This window comes from Convolutriloba macropyga, chromosome 3 (assembly GCF_964194025.1).
Source record: "Convolutriloba macropyga chromosome 3, txConMacr16.3, whole genome shotgun sequence".
NCBI classification, from domain to species: Eukaryota; Metazoa; Xenacoelomorpha; order Acoela; family Convolutidae; genus Convolutriloba; species Convolutriloba macropyga.
This window is the reverse complement of record NC_134470.1, coordinates 30,450,574-30,468,715: the sequence shown is the minus strand read 5'-3', so window position 1 is coordinate 30,468,715 and position 18,142 is coordinate 30,450,574. Positions and strand designations below refer to the sequence as shown.

General features: G+C 35.5%; 2 protein-coding genes across 2 annotated transcripts in view; both read right to left on the bottom strand.

The window, feature by feature from the left end:
• The window catches only part of LOC142336147 (multiple coagulation factor deficiency protein 2 homolog), a 548,941-nt gene that overhangs the window by 97,366 nt on the left and 433,433 nt on the right, over positions 1-18,142 (bottom strand). The gene's annotated exons all lie outside the window — the stretch shown is intronic.
• The window catches only part of LOC142336603 (AP-1 complex subunit gamma-1-like), a 100,826-nt gene that overhangs the window by 16,235 nt on the left and 66,449 nt on the right, over positions 1-18,142 (bottom strand). The window contains exons 16-18 of the mRNA XM_075385513.1: positions 17,954-18,138; positions 17,589-17,695; positions 14,990-15,485 (exon numbers count right to left, since the gene is read on the bottom strand). Coding sequence (XP_075241628.1) covers positions 14,990-15,485; positions 17,589-17,695; positions 17,954-18,138 — 788 coding nt within the window. The remainder of the gene's footprint in view (positions 1-14,989; positions 15,486-17,588; positions 17,696-17,953; positions 18,139-18,142) is intronic.

Sequence of the window (18,142 nt, the reverse complement as noted above, 5' to 3'; positions counted from 1 at the left end):
CAAAGATCGGCACTAAAAATGACAAGTAAAGAGTTCTGATTTGGAAGACTCAAAGAAATTCGCTGTAATTTTGTTAACGTGTAACTTGATGGGCGTTTTTTCATATTTTTCACGTTCCTGAATTTTTCTATTCATTTCATTGACAATATCAGAGATCGAAGGGTATAGACCTGGATCAAGTGTGTAATAATCCGATGGTTTTGTATCTGGTGTTGCTTCATCTAGATAGAAGAATTTACCCTCTGTTATGTTTTGGTACAAGGAAGGATACGACAGTTCTGTTATCGCTACCTCCCATTCTCCATCAAGATTAATTTGTTCAGGTAGAAAATTCGCGAAAGAACTTAGTGTATTGTTTGGGTAACAATCAAACGACGCATTGGAAACCAACTCAACAAAGAAAGAACTCATCTTTAAATGATACACTTTGAAAGCTCTTGTTCATAAAATTTACCTAGAATTTCATCACCTTGTTCTCCACAAAGGTTATAGGTTGGCGGTTTAAAAGTAGCAACTTTAACAATTTTGAATATTTCATTTGTGAACTGTGATTTATAACCTTTTCTGAATGGAATATCTTTTTTTGATATACGAACATTTTCACCCACTTTAAAACGTGGTCGTTTATATTGGTTAATTGGGTTTCTGTAAAAAATTGACAAAAAGTCTTTGTTTGTTACATTTTTTGGAGCTTTACCTGTTGAGCGATTAACTCTTGTGTTCATAGTTTTGACAAAGGAATCCATTTTTCTCATGTATTTGTCACCATTTTCTTCCATAAACCGATAAATAATGTTTCTCAGGGATTTAATGGCTCGTTCTGCTACAGCAGCTTTCGTTTCACTTCTAGTAGAGTAAATTTTAATTTTCTTGTCCATACAAAACTTTCGAAACTCACCACTAAACTCTGTTCCCTGGTCAACCCATACTTTCGCGGGCATACTTTTTTACGCAACATTTTTTTGAAAGCTACAACTGCATCGGTAGAGTACTTTGACTTCATTGGTTGCACACGAACAAAGCGAGAAAAGACGTCAACACATACTAATAAATACTTCACTCCATTATTAGTATCCGATAATTTATCCATAAAAGCTAGATCGAGACACCAGATCTCATTGATTCGCTTAGCAAATGCTGGTAATCTTTTGAAATGTCGTGTTGCATGACGATACATTGTGTAGGAATCTTTACTGTGTAGAAAGTAGGCAACTTTCTTTTTGGATAACCCACTTGCCTTTTGTAGATTTTTAATTGATCCATATGCGGCTTTTCCATCTCTATGCAGCCTTTGTAGCTTGGCTTTTTCAGATTTTGAAAGGAATCCAGCTCCCTCTGTCTTTGCTTTTGGCATCTTTGTTTATTACTTTTTGCGGATTTATTCCGGTAGCATCAAGTATTGTGTAATATATGTCGGGAAAATCAACGTTTTCTTTTTAATGCCTTCCATCTAATAAAATTGTGTCGTTGAGAGATAGCTTGACTCGCGGTGAATTCAAAATTTGATCTACAATTGATTCGTTCTTTAAAGATCTGGTTTTGATGCTGATTTCCTTGTAATTAGGGTTCAAATGTGTTGGGACAGAAACTTGGTTTCTGCTCAAAAGTGTCCAACTTTTTAACTTCTAATTTGAATTTTTGTTCGTAAAGGTGTTGAGGAATCAAAACAAACTGTTCCATTTCAAGACAATCGATTAATGATAGATGGTGTCAAAATTGATATGAGCTCTATTCCTTTTCGTGAACTTAAAATTGCTCTTCTTTTATTTATTCCGGTTCTTTTTAGCACGAGTTGATGAATTTCGTCTCTGTACTTTATTACGTCTTGTTTTCGTATTTCCTGTAGTTGTTCCCCGAGAAGGTTTACTATGCATTCGTTTAGAAACTGAATGAAATCTTTTGGACAATTTCTTAGGAACGATTTCTTGAAGTTCTGGGAATACGTTTGGAACGTTATGAGCGTAGAGAGATGTTGTGTGTTCATCGTTCAAAAAAGTAATCTCTTGTTTCGTCTTAGGGAGAAAAAAAATAGTGGGAATAGAACCACTGTTTCTGCAAAATCTAAGAGAGTCGACTGTTTTCGGAGTTAGATCAATGAGTAAGTGACCATACGGGATTGAAGTAGCTTTTGTATACCAATCTTTTAATTGTGATCCTAACCCGAGCTGTTGACTAAGAGTGTTAATCTTGAGAACATCTCTAGGAGACTTGAATAAAACTATATGAGTATTTTGTAACTCAATATCTCTTCCCAACCTACTCTGATGAAAAAGATTATGCTTTATATATATTGTACTAAGACCTTTGTGTCTTCCAGCTGTCGCGATTTTAACAAATTCTTTCGAGCTTGAGATTTCTTCACAAGAATCATCAAAAATCAGCAAATACTTTGTTCCATTATTGGGTAGACTCTGAATGAACTCAAAGTCAACTCCTTGAATAAATTAAATGTTTTTAATGTTTTTGGACATTAGACCGTAAAGTGATTGATAATGTTGATAAAAATAGTAAATTTTATCAAAATCGGGTTGAAAAGCTCCAATAATTAGCCAATCATGGATAAGATGAGATTTTCCAGACCCACTTGGTCCCACCAATGAAATAAATATGCGTTCCTTAGTAGAGATTATTTTGTTCATAGTTTAATAGAAGGTAAAATATAACCGACTGTACTAGATAAGATAGCAATCCAAACTGTTGTTTCTTCCGGCAAGAGTTATTCTTACAATACAGCACGCTAATATTAACAAAATAACAAAAAATTGGGACAAAAAAACCACCAGAGATCTATTACAAGTCTGTCCAAATCATTTCCACGATTGTCGTTCCTGGTTATTATCATCAAAGACAAAATTACCTAAATTTAAACCGTTATCTGTATGCTCGGTCATTTATACCTTATTTTTAAGGGAAAATCAATTTTTTGAACTGGGAATGCAACTTCTCTCTGATTTCAAAAGTAGTAAAATAAAAATAATAAATTACAAAACGATCACAAATACAAATAGAAATTACAAATAGAAGTTACAAATATTATACGTTATCAAAAAAATCCAGAGTCCAAAATCCGTAAGCATAAGCTTTCTTCTCTGCACAGTGAAATGTCTTTTTGTGTCGATACGGATAATTGCTACAATCCCAGTCAGGATCCGAGTTATTGAGAAGTTTGGAAACTTTTGGACAACCAAGATCATCTAGATTCTCCACATCTTTACACAAGTAATTTGAGAGAAGATTACACTTCTCTAACCCTTTTGCAAAGTATTCTGTTGTAGATGAACAATGTTGGTGAATGATTGATGACAACTCAGTGTATTCCAGTTTTCCATTGTTCCAATTAATCCCATGTAAATTTTTAGTGTTCCATTTTGCTTGAAAAGTAGGTTTATAGTCTTTGGGTGGGAGGAAACTGTATTCCAATACAATTCCATCCTTGAAAACACCCAACTCCTTGACAATTTTCCCTTCCAAGCACTCAATATCAAACACAACGAGAGACATTCTTTTTTCTAGGTTGAATTATTACAAAAATGATTAGCAGTCTAGCATTTTGAAAATTTGAGGATGATAAAATTTAATAAAGACACAAAAGATTAACCCAGTTAAATGTCCCAAGAAATATGAGCTTGGAAAATTTGGTAGCATGTAACAGTATCCTGGTCCCTTGTTTGTAGTTGCTTTAACCGCTCCAGCAGAATCGTGTAGTATAGCATGTAATCGAAAAACTTTCAATCTAGCAAAGAAAAAATCTAAAAAGGAATTTCCATAACCAATAAGTCCTCCATGAGGAAATTTTTGGTTAATTTCCTCCAAATTTATATTCTTGTCCCAAATTTTACAGGCCGCTAAAAAACAGTTTTTGCGTTTTTCATTTTCGGGAAACATTGAAAGGATGCTTCCGTAGCAATTGAATATGTTGACAAGAATGACAATATCCATCAACTTTGCGTTCCTTCATCCATGTCAATGCAAGTTTTCTTAAACTTTTCAATATAAGATAAAAGTGTAGGGAGATGCTCTAGTAAATTCTCGTACTCTTCTTTTTTTAATTCAATATTTGTCAGAAAACTCCACTGATATCCGTTCCAACGATGTTGTGAAATGGTAACTTGTTGTTTATCTGAACGATATATAAGACTTGTTCTGCGTAATCCGTTGTGAATAACCCACTTAAATTCTGAAATTTGCGACTCTATGTCCAAATTTTCTAATTTGGGAAAATTTTGAGCTTCAAGAACAGTATAGGAATATCTTTTAAGTTCGTAATGAAGTCTAACGTGAAAAACCTTTGACTTGTCTCTGAGACTCAAAAAAATGTTTCTTGAGCAGCCAATATCCCAACTCATTCTCAGATCAAAGCTTTCTAAAATGAAAAATTTATTGTAGAGAAGACAAAGACATATTACAAAATCACTCAACAATTATTATTGAAGTGTACATTGTTCAATGTTAGAAAAGTCACTCAAATTTTGAATCAGTTCCTTGAACTCGTCCAAAGTGTAGCTGACATAAGTCACCTGCTTGAACTCATTGTTTTCCTTGCGACAAAAGAGCCGAATCTGCACATAAATGGAGGCTGGATTCTCCTGAACGTATTGAATGAAAGTCACATATATTCGTCGATTTCGTCCTATGCTGACCTCTCTGACTTTGTGACATCGTTGCAGCACATCCTCCATACATGCGTTCTTATCAAATTGAGTCGGGTGCTCACTCAGTTCCAACTCCCCCTCCAGGATATTGTTCTTGAGGAAACAGATTTTCTTGAATTCGTAATCTCCTATTCGAAGTTGTTGGTACTTCTCAAATGTTCCAGAATTATCTTTTTTGAAGACTTGGAAAGTTGGTTCGGAATAATTTTGTCCGTTTTTAGAAATCTGGGACACAGTAAATCTCCCAAATCTTTTTGGGTTAGAACCAAAGTCTATATAAAATGGAACCGAATCAGTTCCAGTTTTAGGTTGAGAATCGGTAAACATAGACGGAGCACTCGAGTAAAACGGAGAGACTTGAGAGAGAGACATTTTATCAACTTAATGTGACAGAGAGAAATTAATTGAATGATTTAACTTGCAATTTTACTTCCTCTATTGTTTCCGATCACCTTTATTTGGTAATGATGTCATTATCTTTCTTTCATTTCCAAATATGGAAAGTTCAATTGCGTCATTTTACAAAAATTCCTTATAAGGAAACTTAGTCAGAAATTTTAAGTTGAGCAAACATTTGAACTAGAGCAGCATATTTATCTTGATGTTTAGCACGTCTGTGTTGCATTAGCGAGTAATAGTGTTTGAAATATTTAGAACAAGTAAAACAACGGATTTTTCTGAGTTGCTGTCTCTTGAACTGTGTCATTTTTCAAATGAAATTTTCGCTGCGTTTGAACTGAATTGCGTTATTTCCTTATACGGTAGTTTAAAAGAATCACTCCAAAATCACTTTGGTTACAGAATGGCAGCAGTTATGTGTCAAGTTTTACCTGACTTTTATAAAAAATTTTGTGAGAAATCCTTGTTCATTTGCGTATCAGTTAAGGATTATAAACCTTACTTGCTTACTAGTGAATACTCTGTTGCGTCTCACAATTACACTTTTTGTCCTCTGAAAAATTGTTCTTATCACATAATTCTCATTTCATCTTCCATTAATGAATTACTCCAAAAATTGGATGATTTTTTTTTTCAATATCAGACAGTGGACTGCTTATACACCTTATATAAACATCAGTTTTTTGGTCACACAAACGAAGAAGCAGGACTTGTTTTCACCCAATTGAAGAGAGCGGTACAACATAATTCGGAAAACAATTTTGTTGAAAAACTACCCAGCGTGTCTAAGAAGAGATTGAGTAGAAAAAAGTTCAAGAGACATCTACTGAGAGCTGAGCAAAGAAATGCAAGCACACAAACATTGAGATCATCCTTCTTCGACCGAATTCAGTCTCTTAAGAACTCAAAGTATGAGAGTGAATTAATAAAAATTGTTGATTGTTTACTAGATGGTCATGGAATAATTGATAACCCCATGTTGTACTTTGAAGTTAGAAAGTAATAAAGTGTTTGTACTAAAATGTTTTATTATTAGTGTATATTCTAAAAGTCGAAATTTGAAGTCGATTTGTTTTTTAAATGTCGAAGTTTCACACAACATTTTTTGTTAAAAGTCAAAGATAGAACCTCAGATTTTTCATTAAAAAATCAAAAATGTTACCAAACTGTGCGTGCCAAATGTGCAATTTTTTCTCAATTTTCCTAGTTTTACGGTATGATTTTAAGAAAAAAACATAAATTTTAATAATTTTTAAAATGACAAGTTTTGAATCTGTTCTTGCAGCTTAAAAATCGGATTTGTAACAGTAATTTTTTCTTAAAAATCGAATTTTTTCTCGACATTTTTTGTTAAATATCGAAAATAAATTCGACAATTTTCTTAAATATCAAATTTAAATTTGGTATTTTTCTTAATTGTCGAAAAACAAATTTTCAATAATAACCAAGTACCTAAATTATCAAGTAACCTTTCGTGTTAATCTTTTATTCTGGAAAACTATAAAAAAATTATAAAATTGAAAATGTAAATTTAATACGAAACACCCAAAAGGTATTCAGAAACTTTATTTTATTTACGAACAAATACAAAATAGTTTACAAAATTGAACATAGAAATCATTCAAAAAGAGTTTCAATAACATAATCTGGTAAGTTCTGAATTTCATTACCGAAACCTCTTTGTCGCTCAATTCTACCAGGTAGTTGAGTTGGTTGAACAGTGACTGGGGTATTAGGTACATCACTCAAAAAGATAGGGTTGTGAGCTGTTCCTTCCTCAATCGATGGGGTTGTCATCGAGGGTGTAGTTGACATGTCAGTAGATCCATAGTACTGCGCTGGATCAAAGTTTTCCAGATCGTTAAATGACGTGGTGGTACTAGTATCAATACTCAACTCGCTATGTTCTCTTCTATGAGCTCTTGAAGCTATTTGGAGAAGATTATTTTCCACCTCCGGTCCTGATACCTCACCTACATCCGGTGTAGTGAACCAACTGTTTGGAATTTGCCCTTCCTCCCAAGGAAATGTGTACTGAATATTTCCAGCTACGTAGTTGGCAGGAAAATCAGATCCATTAACGTGAGGATAGTGGTGTCCACTGACAACAGCAACTTCGAGTCCCATCGCGTGAGTTCCGAGTTGATTCTCCGTGATTGGGACCTGTCCCTGATGATATGTATCAAACTGTTTTCGCTGGTGCTCAATAATGTGCCACACAGTAATGGGTAAAGTGATCATAGACTCATACAGTCCGTTTGATAAATCTCGAACTCCTATCCGAGCAATATCCTCAGTAAAAGAAAATGAGTACAGAAGGTTATTATTTTGAACGGTGAACTCCATTTTGGAATAAATGATAGAAGAGGTTTTTGTTAGAAAGTGATGAGAATGGATGAAAAGATTCTTGTCGAGAACGTGATAAAAGCAATCAGTGGAGAGAAAGTTATAAAGCAGCAAATTTCCTTTTTAGGAAGGGAACAGGATGTATAAATTAGATTTAAACAAAAGTTAGAACTAAAGTAAGTATTTTTAAACAGGAAGAAAGTGAATGTTGGAGCTCGATAGCAGGATAAAATGTTGAGGAGTAGTTAGTATAATGTGAGAAAGTAGTGATGATGTTTTCAGAGAAGTTGGATCAAATGATAATGTCAAAATCAACAACCTCTATATATAGTGTGCTCTGTCCAATCAGACAACAGTAACCAAAGATGGAAGATTTTATGAGAAAAAGTGACGTTTAGCTTGAAATTTCTGGACGAACTGAAATTCAAATCCAAATTTGGGTAAAATTTTCTAACAAGGTAGGAAGTGAAGGATACATACAGGTTTCCGACTATGCTTTTACCTAAAATGGTCTATTTAATTTGAAATGAAGTGGCATAATTTACCAAAAAAGTCAAGCTTTGATAAATTTTTTCCAATTCGTCAAATCTCAGATCAATCTCGGAAAATGTTCCATTTTTGGAATCAAATTTCTGTATATATACGTTAGGTAAACGAATTCCGAACCTGATCAGTACTCCCACTGCATTGTAGTCGTTGTAATAATGGAAGTACAAAGCCCTCTGTAGTGAAGAAGTTATTGTTATTGGTTCTGGGAGAGGAACAAAGTTTGTTTGTGAAATATTTCTGTACTGTTCCAATATATCGGGGACGGAGTTCAAAATGAACAACAATTCGTATTTGCTTACATGCAATTCTGAGGATAAATCGAAAGACTGTTTCGCAATAAACTCCTCATATTCAATTTTTTTAATAGAGAACGTTGCATACTCAAATCCTTTACTAAATCGGATTATTCTGTTGGATTTTGTGAAAATGTCCAAAAAATTGTAAAAAAAAGTATGAATCTACATCAATTTCGTCAATTTTGTATGAATCAGGTATACCTTCTTTTCTCTTGTAAATCTTCTCCAATATTTCTAAATGGTTTTTGATCAACATGTTTCACAAATGAGTAAAATTTCACGTATTAATCTATTAAAATAAAAAAAATGTTAAAAGAGAGAATGAGATAAGCAAAACGATATCATTAACTTCTACAACAAGTTTCTTAATACTAAAATTTGATTGGTTTGTAGTTTGTAATATAATCACGTTAACGTCAATTGTATATAAGTTATCTTCAATTAAAGTAGGAGTTTTCTTCTCTAATGTTTTAATATTATTGTAAAAACACATTTAGTGTTTTATCGATGAAATTACAAAATTAGTTTGTTTACAATAATATTTGTATTCTCTAAGTGAGCAAGCATCTGACAGATAGATTTTATTAAGAAGTCTGTTTTGGGATGAATAGTATTGTTTTGTAACAAAGTAACACAAATCAGCAATATGACAAATAAATATAACTTAAGATTTCCGATTTTCCTCCAAGGAATAAGGTTACACATTTTTGATGTTTTCTGGATTTAAATACAATGTATAATGTAACACTGTGGCTGCTTCGTAGGAAGTTCTTGATTTTTCGTATTGCGTAATGTTACTAAAAATAGAAATTACGTCATTTCCTTATATGGAAATAATTAGTCATAAAAGTTATTCTAACTAAAAAACCAAAAATTGTATTCATTCTCACTTTGTTATCAGATACAGTTGCTCGGCAATTTACTTAAAATTTATTCAATTTATTTTGGATCACAACAATACAATGCCTTCTCTTGATAGAAATCTTCCTGTCAAATGCTCAAAGTGCGAGAAAATGGTTGTCAAGCAGCAAATGGCTCGACACAAAAAATCGTGTGATAGTGGTACTTTAAAATGTCCCAAGTGTCCTTATTTCTACACAAAGAGGAAAGAGGACTTGAACTACCACCTTGCTAAGCATCACGCTCCTCAAGAAAAGAAGCTTAGTACAGTGTGCACTATATGCTTGGAGGAATTTCCAAGTTTTTATTCTCTTCAACAACATAAGAGACGGAAACACAGAACATCGACCAAAGTTGGAACCAAATCCAGCAAAAACTTGAAAGAAGTACTAGAATCGGAAGAATTGGATAGGAACAACGAACAGTTACAGCAGGAACTTAGTGCCTGTCAACACTTCTTTGACAATACTGAGATGGAGAATGGGAGACATAGAGTATTCAATTTTAAAATGTCGAGACTTGATCCCAGCGAAATTAATGAAAAACTGAAGGAAGTGTTTGAAAAGCTTAACTGTGCTGCAAAAATAAATTTATCCCTGGGATTTATTTTACGAAATGTTGACACAGACGAATACCGATACTTTTATGCTCATGAGAACAACACCTTCGTTGAGAAGTCTCATTTACTTTGTTCTAAGGGAGACTTAGTCTCACTTCAGGATAGAGTAGAGAAATTGGATTTGATTGAGACTTGTGCTCAAGAAAGGGCAAACACAAAATGGCGGTATGCACTAACTACGAATGTAACAGTTTTCTGTGCTCTTCTCAACAATATCCCAATGGGATGTTTAGATGCTGTTATACCTGAACAGTTGTTGAGGAGAAACGATGTAAATTGTCTTGTTACGAATGGATACGGAGAAACCTACAAGGACTACCTTTGCTTGTTTAGAGCTGTGGCTGTTCACTTGTATGGATCAGCTGAGCTGGAAACAAACGCAGCTAAGTTGTTCAGTGACTTTCTCCACGAGTCTGGTCATGACGCAATTAACTTTAGAGGAGTGTCAATGGATCACCTTGTGTTTGTTGAAAATGCTATAAAACACAACATTTTCATTTATGACATTGACATTGAGGACGGGGATTTTGTAGGTGAACTTGCCAGAAGAAGTATTGAGATGTACGAGAACAACATTAATCTACTGCGCTACAACAACCACATTTGCTATGTTGATGATATCAACACGTTTTTCAAACGATTCCGCTGTCCTAATTTTGATACCTTTATTAAGCGTGCTGGTAATTTCCACCGTCACGTGAAATCTTGTAAAGATAGGATACAGCACATTTATCCGAAGAGTGTTTACACTTTGAGAGAAATTTTGTTCGATAAACTTGACGGTTTTGGAATTGGATATGAGGAAGAACAAAAACTGTTCAAAAAATTGGCTGTATTTGACTTCGAATCAATCTGCGTTCCATCTAATGAACTAAAAGATACAAATACAACTACTTGGATAGGAAAACATGAACCAATATCTGTGTCAATTTCCTCTAATTTATTACAAGAACCTATTTTCCTTTGCAACAGAGACCCCAAGACACTGATTGTATCTTTTGTTGATGCATTAGAAGAACTAGCTAGCAGAAGTAAAGCAGAAATGTTGCAAAAATTTTCCTCAATTGAAAATGCAATTAAAAACAGAGTAAGTTCTATTTTCGAGAAGCTAAATGGAAGGAAAGATGAGAGTACTCCAATGTTTGAATTTCAATATATCGAAGAAGAAGAAATTGATATGTCGACTCAATTCCTCCAAATTCAGAAAAATCAACTTCTCGAACTACAACAACATTTTGAACGTTATGTCAGCATTTTACCTGTATTTGGATTCAACAGCGGGAAATATGATCTGAATCTTATCAAGTCTTATTTACTACCCTACCTCATTCACGAGCGCGATATTCAACCAACGGTTATTAAAAAAGCTAATCATTTTGTATCCTTTAAATTTGGCGATGTTCAGTTTCTCGGTATTCTAAACTTTCTTGGTGGAGCAACATCACTAGATTCGTTCCTCAAAGCTTACAAGACAAAAGAGACCAAAGGGTTTTTCCCTTATGAATGGTTCGACTCACCAAACAAATTGGATGTAACTTTCCTACCCCCTTACGAATGTTTCTTTAGTAAGTTGAGAGATCACAACCCCTTGGAAAAAGAATTTACGGATTTCACAAAATTGTTGAATAGTGGACTTTCCCAACAGAAGGCTCTGAAAAAACTTAGGTTGAAGGTAGTGCCCCCCTCGGGATTCGACAACTACAATTACCTGGAAAGTGTGTGGGAGCGCGAACAAATGACAACTTTTCAAGACTTTGTCAGGTGGTATAATAACAAAGATGTTGTCCCGACACCAGAAGCGATGCAGAAAATGATGGAAATCTATCATAACAAAGGGATTGATATGTTAAAACTGGGTTGCACACTACCTAATTTAGCAAATATTTGTCTACACAAATCAACTAATAGTAAATTCTATCCTTTCGTTGAAGCAGACAAAGATTTACATGATAAAAAACGCGAAGATATGACCGGTGGTCCCTCTATTGTGTTTACTAGAAAAGCAATTGTGGATCAAACCTACATTCGAAACACAGAAAACATTTGCAAATCAATTGTGGGTATAGACGCCAGTCAAATTTACACCTTCTCAATGTGTCAAGAAATGCCCACTGGGCTTTACACTAGATGGGAGTTTGATTCAGACTCTCAGAAGTTTAAAGCTAGACAAAATAAATCGAGGAAATTTGAGAACATGGTTATGTCGTACCTACAATCTCAACGTCCTAACTGCACTATTGAAAGCTACTACACAACTGGAACTCAGAAAAAGATTGATTGTTTTAATGTAGACGGATTTTGTGCTCACTGTAAAACTATTTTTGAAGCAATGGGTTGTTACTTTCACTTTTGTGCATGTCAGGAAGCAAGAGCAAGCATGTCAGAGGAAGAGACTCAGAAAGGATTAAAGAAACGGGAATACGATGAACTAAGACGAGACTATTTGCAAAACAAAGGATATAAAGTTGTTGAGATATGGTAATGTAACTGGTGGGAAACTGTCAAAGGTGATGAATCTGTAAAAATTCACGTGAGAAACAATTTCCCATTCAAGCTACCTCTGACTCAAGAATCTCTACTTACAAAGATAAGAGAAGATAAACTATTTGGTTACGTTCAGTGTGATCTCGAAGTTCCAGATGGGTTGAAATACAAGTTCTCGAACTTTCCGCCAATCTTTAAAAACTTTAATGTTAGTCGAGCAGATATTGGTGATTATATGAGGGATTATGCAATTGATAACGATTTACTCAAGCAACCGCAACGCATGTTAATTTCAAGCTTCAAGTTGGAGAATGGAACAGTCATAACACCATTACTCAATTTTTACCTTAGTCTTGGGCTAAAATGCACCAAAATTTATCGCTTCGTTCAGTACACACCCAAAAAATGCTTCAACAATTTTGTCCAATCGGTTGTTGATGCTAGAAGAGTTGGAGATGAAAATCCTGAATCAAGCGTTGTAGCAGAAACAATGAAATTGTTAAGGAATAGTTCCTATGGTTACCAAATCATGGACAGAAGCAGACATACAGAGACAAAATACTTGAACGATGAAAAGACACACAAAGCTATCAACGGGAAATTGTTTAAGAGACTTAACAGTGTGTCAAAAGAACTATACGAAGTTGAACTTGTAAAATCAAAAATTGAGCACCGTGAACCGATAATAGTCGGCTTTTTTATACTTCAGTACGCAAAATTACGTATGTTGGGGCTTTATTACATTTTTTTTGATAAATTTTGCGATGTCGACACGTTCGAAGAGTTAGAAATGGACACTGACTCCTTATACTTAGCTCTAGCGCACGATAATTTGTACGATTGCATTCGTCCATCTAAAAAAGCAGATTGGGAAACTCTGAGGAAACACGATTGTGATGATTCTTTCAAAGCTGATGCTGTACAAAATTTCTTCCCTAGAACTTGTTGTGATAAACATAAAAAGCACGATAAGCGTGAACCAGGTCTGTTCAAGGAAGAATTTAGATGTACTGAAATGATTTGTCTCTGTAGTAAAACATATTGTTGCTACGATGCCAAATCGGATAAGTACAAATTCAGCAGCAAAGGACTGAACAAACGAACATTGGAAGAGACCGGAGATGGACCATTGGAAAAATATCGGCGAGTGATGGAAGAAGTCATCAATTTAACATCTACAAATAGAGGATTTCGGACAATCAACCACTGCGTCGCTACCTATGAACAAACAAAGGAAGGACTCTCATATTTTTATCCTAAACGAAAAGTGTTATCTGATGGAATTCATACTGTACCCCTGAACCTGTAATTTATTGAATCAATTTTTGTATTGTGAGCGCTCTCTGTTGTGTTTAAAATTACTTATAATGTACTTGATTAATACTGTGTCTGTCTTTTTGTACCTTCATAATTCATTCTTATAAAAATTTTCAATTTTCTCAATTTTAGTGGATATAACTGACCTTAATACATTGCGGCGGCTATACCTAATCTTAATACATTGCGGCGGTTATACCTAATCTTAATACATTGCGGCGGCTATACCTAATCTTAATACATTGCGGCGGCTATACCTAATCTTAATACATTGCGGCGGCTATACCTAATCTTAATACACTGCGGCGGCTATACCTAATCTTAATACATTGCGGCGGCTATACCTAATCTTAATACATTGCGGCGGCTATACCTAATCTTAATACATTGCGGCGGCTTTACCTAATCTTAATACATTGCGGCGGCTATACCTAATCTTAATACATTGCGGCGGCTATACCTAATCTTGATACATTGCGGCGGCTATACCTAATCTTAATACATTGCGGCGGCTATACCTAATCTTAATACATTGCGGCGGCTATACCTAATCTTAATACATTGCGGCGGCTATACCTAATCTCAATACATTGCGGCGGCTATACCTAATCTTAATACATTGCTGTGGTTAAACCAAAAGATGTTGAAATTTACTGCGAGGGAAATTATCCGTTAATGCGCGCTGCCTGTACAATTCCCCGCCTGTACGTACGCGCTGACTGTACAATTCCCTGCGCGCTGCATGTATAATTCCCTGCTAATCCCTAAATGACCTCTAAAAACACGTGACAAGTGGCTCCGGAAAATCACCCTGGTCTGCTCCCACCTTACTACTCACCCCCTGGAACACCCCTAGATTTATCCCCAACCTTAATACATTGCGGAGGATATTCCTAATCTTAATACGTGGCGGCCGCTATAACTAATCTTAATACGTGGCGGCCGCTATAACTAATCTTAATACGTGGCGGCCGCTAATCTTAATACGTGGCCGCCGCTATCTTAATACATGTACGCCTATACCCTATCTTAATACATTAGTGTAGACCCTCTCTCAAAAATTACTCCTATACCCTATCTTAATACATGGGGTCTACACCCCCCCCCCCCCCGGGGAGACTTGCTCACCCTATTACTACTTATATATATATATATATATATATATATATATATATATATATTTAGGAATTTGATTACATTTGTACCCGAGGCGTTATTTACTATTTCTGAATATAGTTAATATTTTGAATATTTATCTACACTTGTAATGAAATATTGTTCTATACCCTTTTCATTAAGTATTGGTCCACCAAAGTCTATTTGTATTTCGTCATTCGGTTCGAAGCATCTTGGTAAAGGTGCCGATTTGCGGTGCAAAATCACTGATTTAAGATTTTTACCAATTTCCGTGCAAGCTTTGCACTTACTGGCCTTTGCCAGTATATCCCGATGGATATACGGCCACCAAATGCGCAAGTGAAAGCATGGCAAAACTCCCAGGGTGCGTCGAATGTATGTCCTCAAGTACTGCGTCTTTTATGGCTTTCGGGATTGCTATTCGCTCGTCAAGACAGACACCGCCATGTTTTACACTAAGATCCCGCCAACAGGAGAAAAGGTAGGGACTTATTTCTCGAAGTCTGTCGGGGTCGTCTCGATTTACGCAGTCTCTCACCTCCTTGAGAATCGCGTCTTTCCCAGTTAATATGGCCAAAAGTTTTCTGCTAAATGCCTTATTTAGCGGTTCGGGGAAGTAGATGTCATCTGCTTCCTCAATCAAAATGCCTGATGGGGTCTCGGTGTTAGAGGAGGTATGTGTGCCGGGTGTAGAAGGAGTTGTATCAGAGAATGTTACTCTTGCCTTCGTTGGGGTAGATTTCGAACGAGTAGCTTCAATTTCTGGCATTTTGTTGATATGGTTGACTGAATAACTTGCGTGAAGCGGTTTGATAGAATTATTCAAGGTTAAGTGAGTTGTGGATCTATATTGGGCAAAAAGCGCGCGATTCTTGTGCGAGTGGTATTTATCTTTGGAATTTGTGTTCTCGCGCTTAATTTAGCAATTTTAGGTGGATTATTTGACTTAATACCATTAATGGGCTTTATTGGGTATAATTGCTCAGAGTGTTCACATTCTTTACTGCCTGACATTTGCACCTCTTTTGCAGCAAATCCGTTAATGGAATATGAATTATTCACTTTACCGTTATTTGGTAAAAATTGTGATTTTCTAAATTTAAGAGGTTTTTGCGATGCGAATGGAGGATTTAAATGCGGATTAACTTTTGAATTTGATAGTGTTAATTGCGACGCGAATGGTACTTTCTTTTGAGAAAGCAGTAATTGTGATGCAAGGGGTTTAGTACTAATTTGTGAATTATTATTTAGTGGTGTATGCATTTGCAGTGCAAATGACTGTTTTGAACGAAATGAAGGCGAATGTAACTTTAATATGCTGTTAAATTTTTGTAATGCGTTCTGTTTATTTTTAATTAGAGGTTTCATTGAGTTGCGAATTTTACATATTGCTGCTACTACAAAGTGTTCGTCATATGTAGATATTTTTTAGCTCATGCGAATGGGTTACTAGATATGTAGTCTACTAAACCCATATTTGCTCCCGGCATGTGTTCAATTGTGAAGTTGTACGGAAGTAATCTATCTATCCATCTAGATAATCGACTATTTTACGATTTGTTCGATCTGTGCTCTTTTAGAATAGACAATAGTGCTCGATGGTCCGTTGCTACAGTAAAAATTTCTCCATATAGGTAGTATTTGAAACAGTCAAGTGACCAGACTATTCCCTATAGTTCTAGTTCGTTAACACTGTAGCTTTCTTCTGTTGAGTTGAGAAATCGTGACGCAAATGCTATCGGTTTCCAACCTTCGGGTGTTTTTTGCTCAAGTGCTGCACCCAATCCAGAACGTGAGGCGTCACACTTAACTCGAACATCGAATTTTTGATTGTAATGGCTATTTTCTGTGCTGTTGGCATTTTTTTCTTTCAATAAATTAAAATGTGTGGTGTATTCTTCCGTCCGAACAAACTTCATAGATTTTTTGAGAAGTGGTCTAAGTGGATGGCATAATTGTGCTAAGTGTGGTATGAACTTACCAATTTAATGTACTGACCCGAGAAAGGATTGGAGACGTTTTAGTGTTGTTGCTGGTGGTATTGTTAATATTGCTGCGGTTTTGCTTTCTAATGGTGATATTCCAGTTTGTGTAAACTTATATCCTAACCATTCAGTTTCCGTTTTTGCAAAATGGCTTTTTTGAAAATTTACTTTTAAATTACCTTCGTCTAACTTTTTTAAGTATTTTGTAACATATGCCAAATGGTCTGTTTCAGTTCCGGTACTAACGATTATGATGTCGTCTAAAAAGCAATAGGTGTTTTGTAAACCTACTAAAGTGTAGTCCATTGCTTTCTGAAATTCTGCCGGCGTATCAGTAAGACCGTAGAATCAAGTTTTGAATCTCTAAGTGCCGGTGGATTCCCCACAGATAATGTTGAAATTACAGTGTTTTGCGGTGTCTTCGTGTAGTTGTAATTGACTATATGCATATTCTATGTCTAACGTGGTGAAATATGCCTGTTGGCCATTTTGGGTGTTAGTAAGATGTTGTGATATTGTATCAATTAACATATGAATGTTGGGCATTTGATATTTGTTTTTGTGTCTTGCTTTGTTTAGTACTTTAGAATCTAAGGCCAGTTTTATAGATCGATCTTTCTTTACTGTAATTGCGATTGGAGATATGAAATGTTCGTCAGAGCAACGAGATAGTTTTTCGATATGACCTTCATTCTGTAAACATTCTAAGTCTACCGTGACTCTAGGCTGTAGATTTATTGGAACGCGCCGACCTTTTGATGCTTTGCTGTGAACTTTTGATGAAATTTTGATTTCACTACATGTGTTTTGGACAGGCCAATTCTTGATACTAAATGAGAAAATTGCGCCGCGATTGTCTCCTTAATTTTGCATGCGGGATTATTAATGTTATTAACACATTTACCGTTCTCTGATTGTTCTTGTTGTACCACTGCGAGGCCAAGGCTTGGGAGGAGGTCTCTTCCAATGATGATCTTGTGACCAACTTCCACCACTGTCAGAATGGCTTCTCTATCAATCCAATTATTGTATGCAACCGTTGTTTCCAGATGTCCAAGAACTTTAATCGGTTCGTTTGAAAATGTTTTTAGATCCCGCTTTTCTCTCTTGATGATCCATTTCGCAGATTGTGTAGTTCGAATAATTTGATTTGCTAATGTTTTCCTTATGAGACTAACGGCACTACCAGAGTCAATCATAGCGTTTGCTTTTACTTCTCCGAATTGTACTTTGACGTTTAGAGGTTAGAGCTGATTTTCCGAATCATACGAGATTGCCGCCACGTAGTCGTCAGAGTCACTGTCATAATTCGAATCGTATACTTGCTCGTATAGTTGCTGATATCTAGTTATATGGTTAACGGATTCCTCGTCGTCACTTTTTTCGGGAGACTTATCAGTTTGGTTGACGTTTGTTTGCGGGGCTTTATGTGTTTGTCCCTGTGATCGTTTTGGCTTT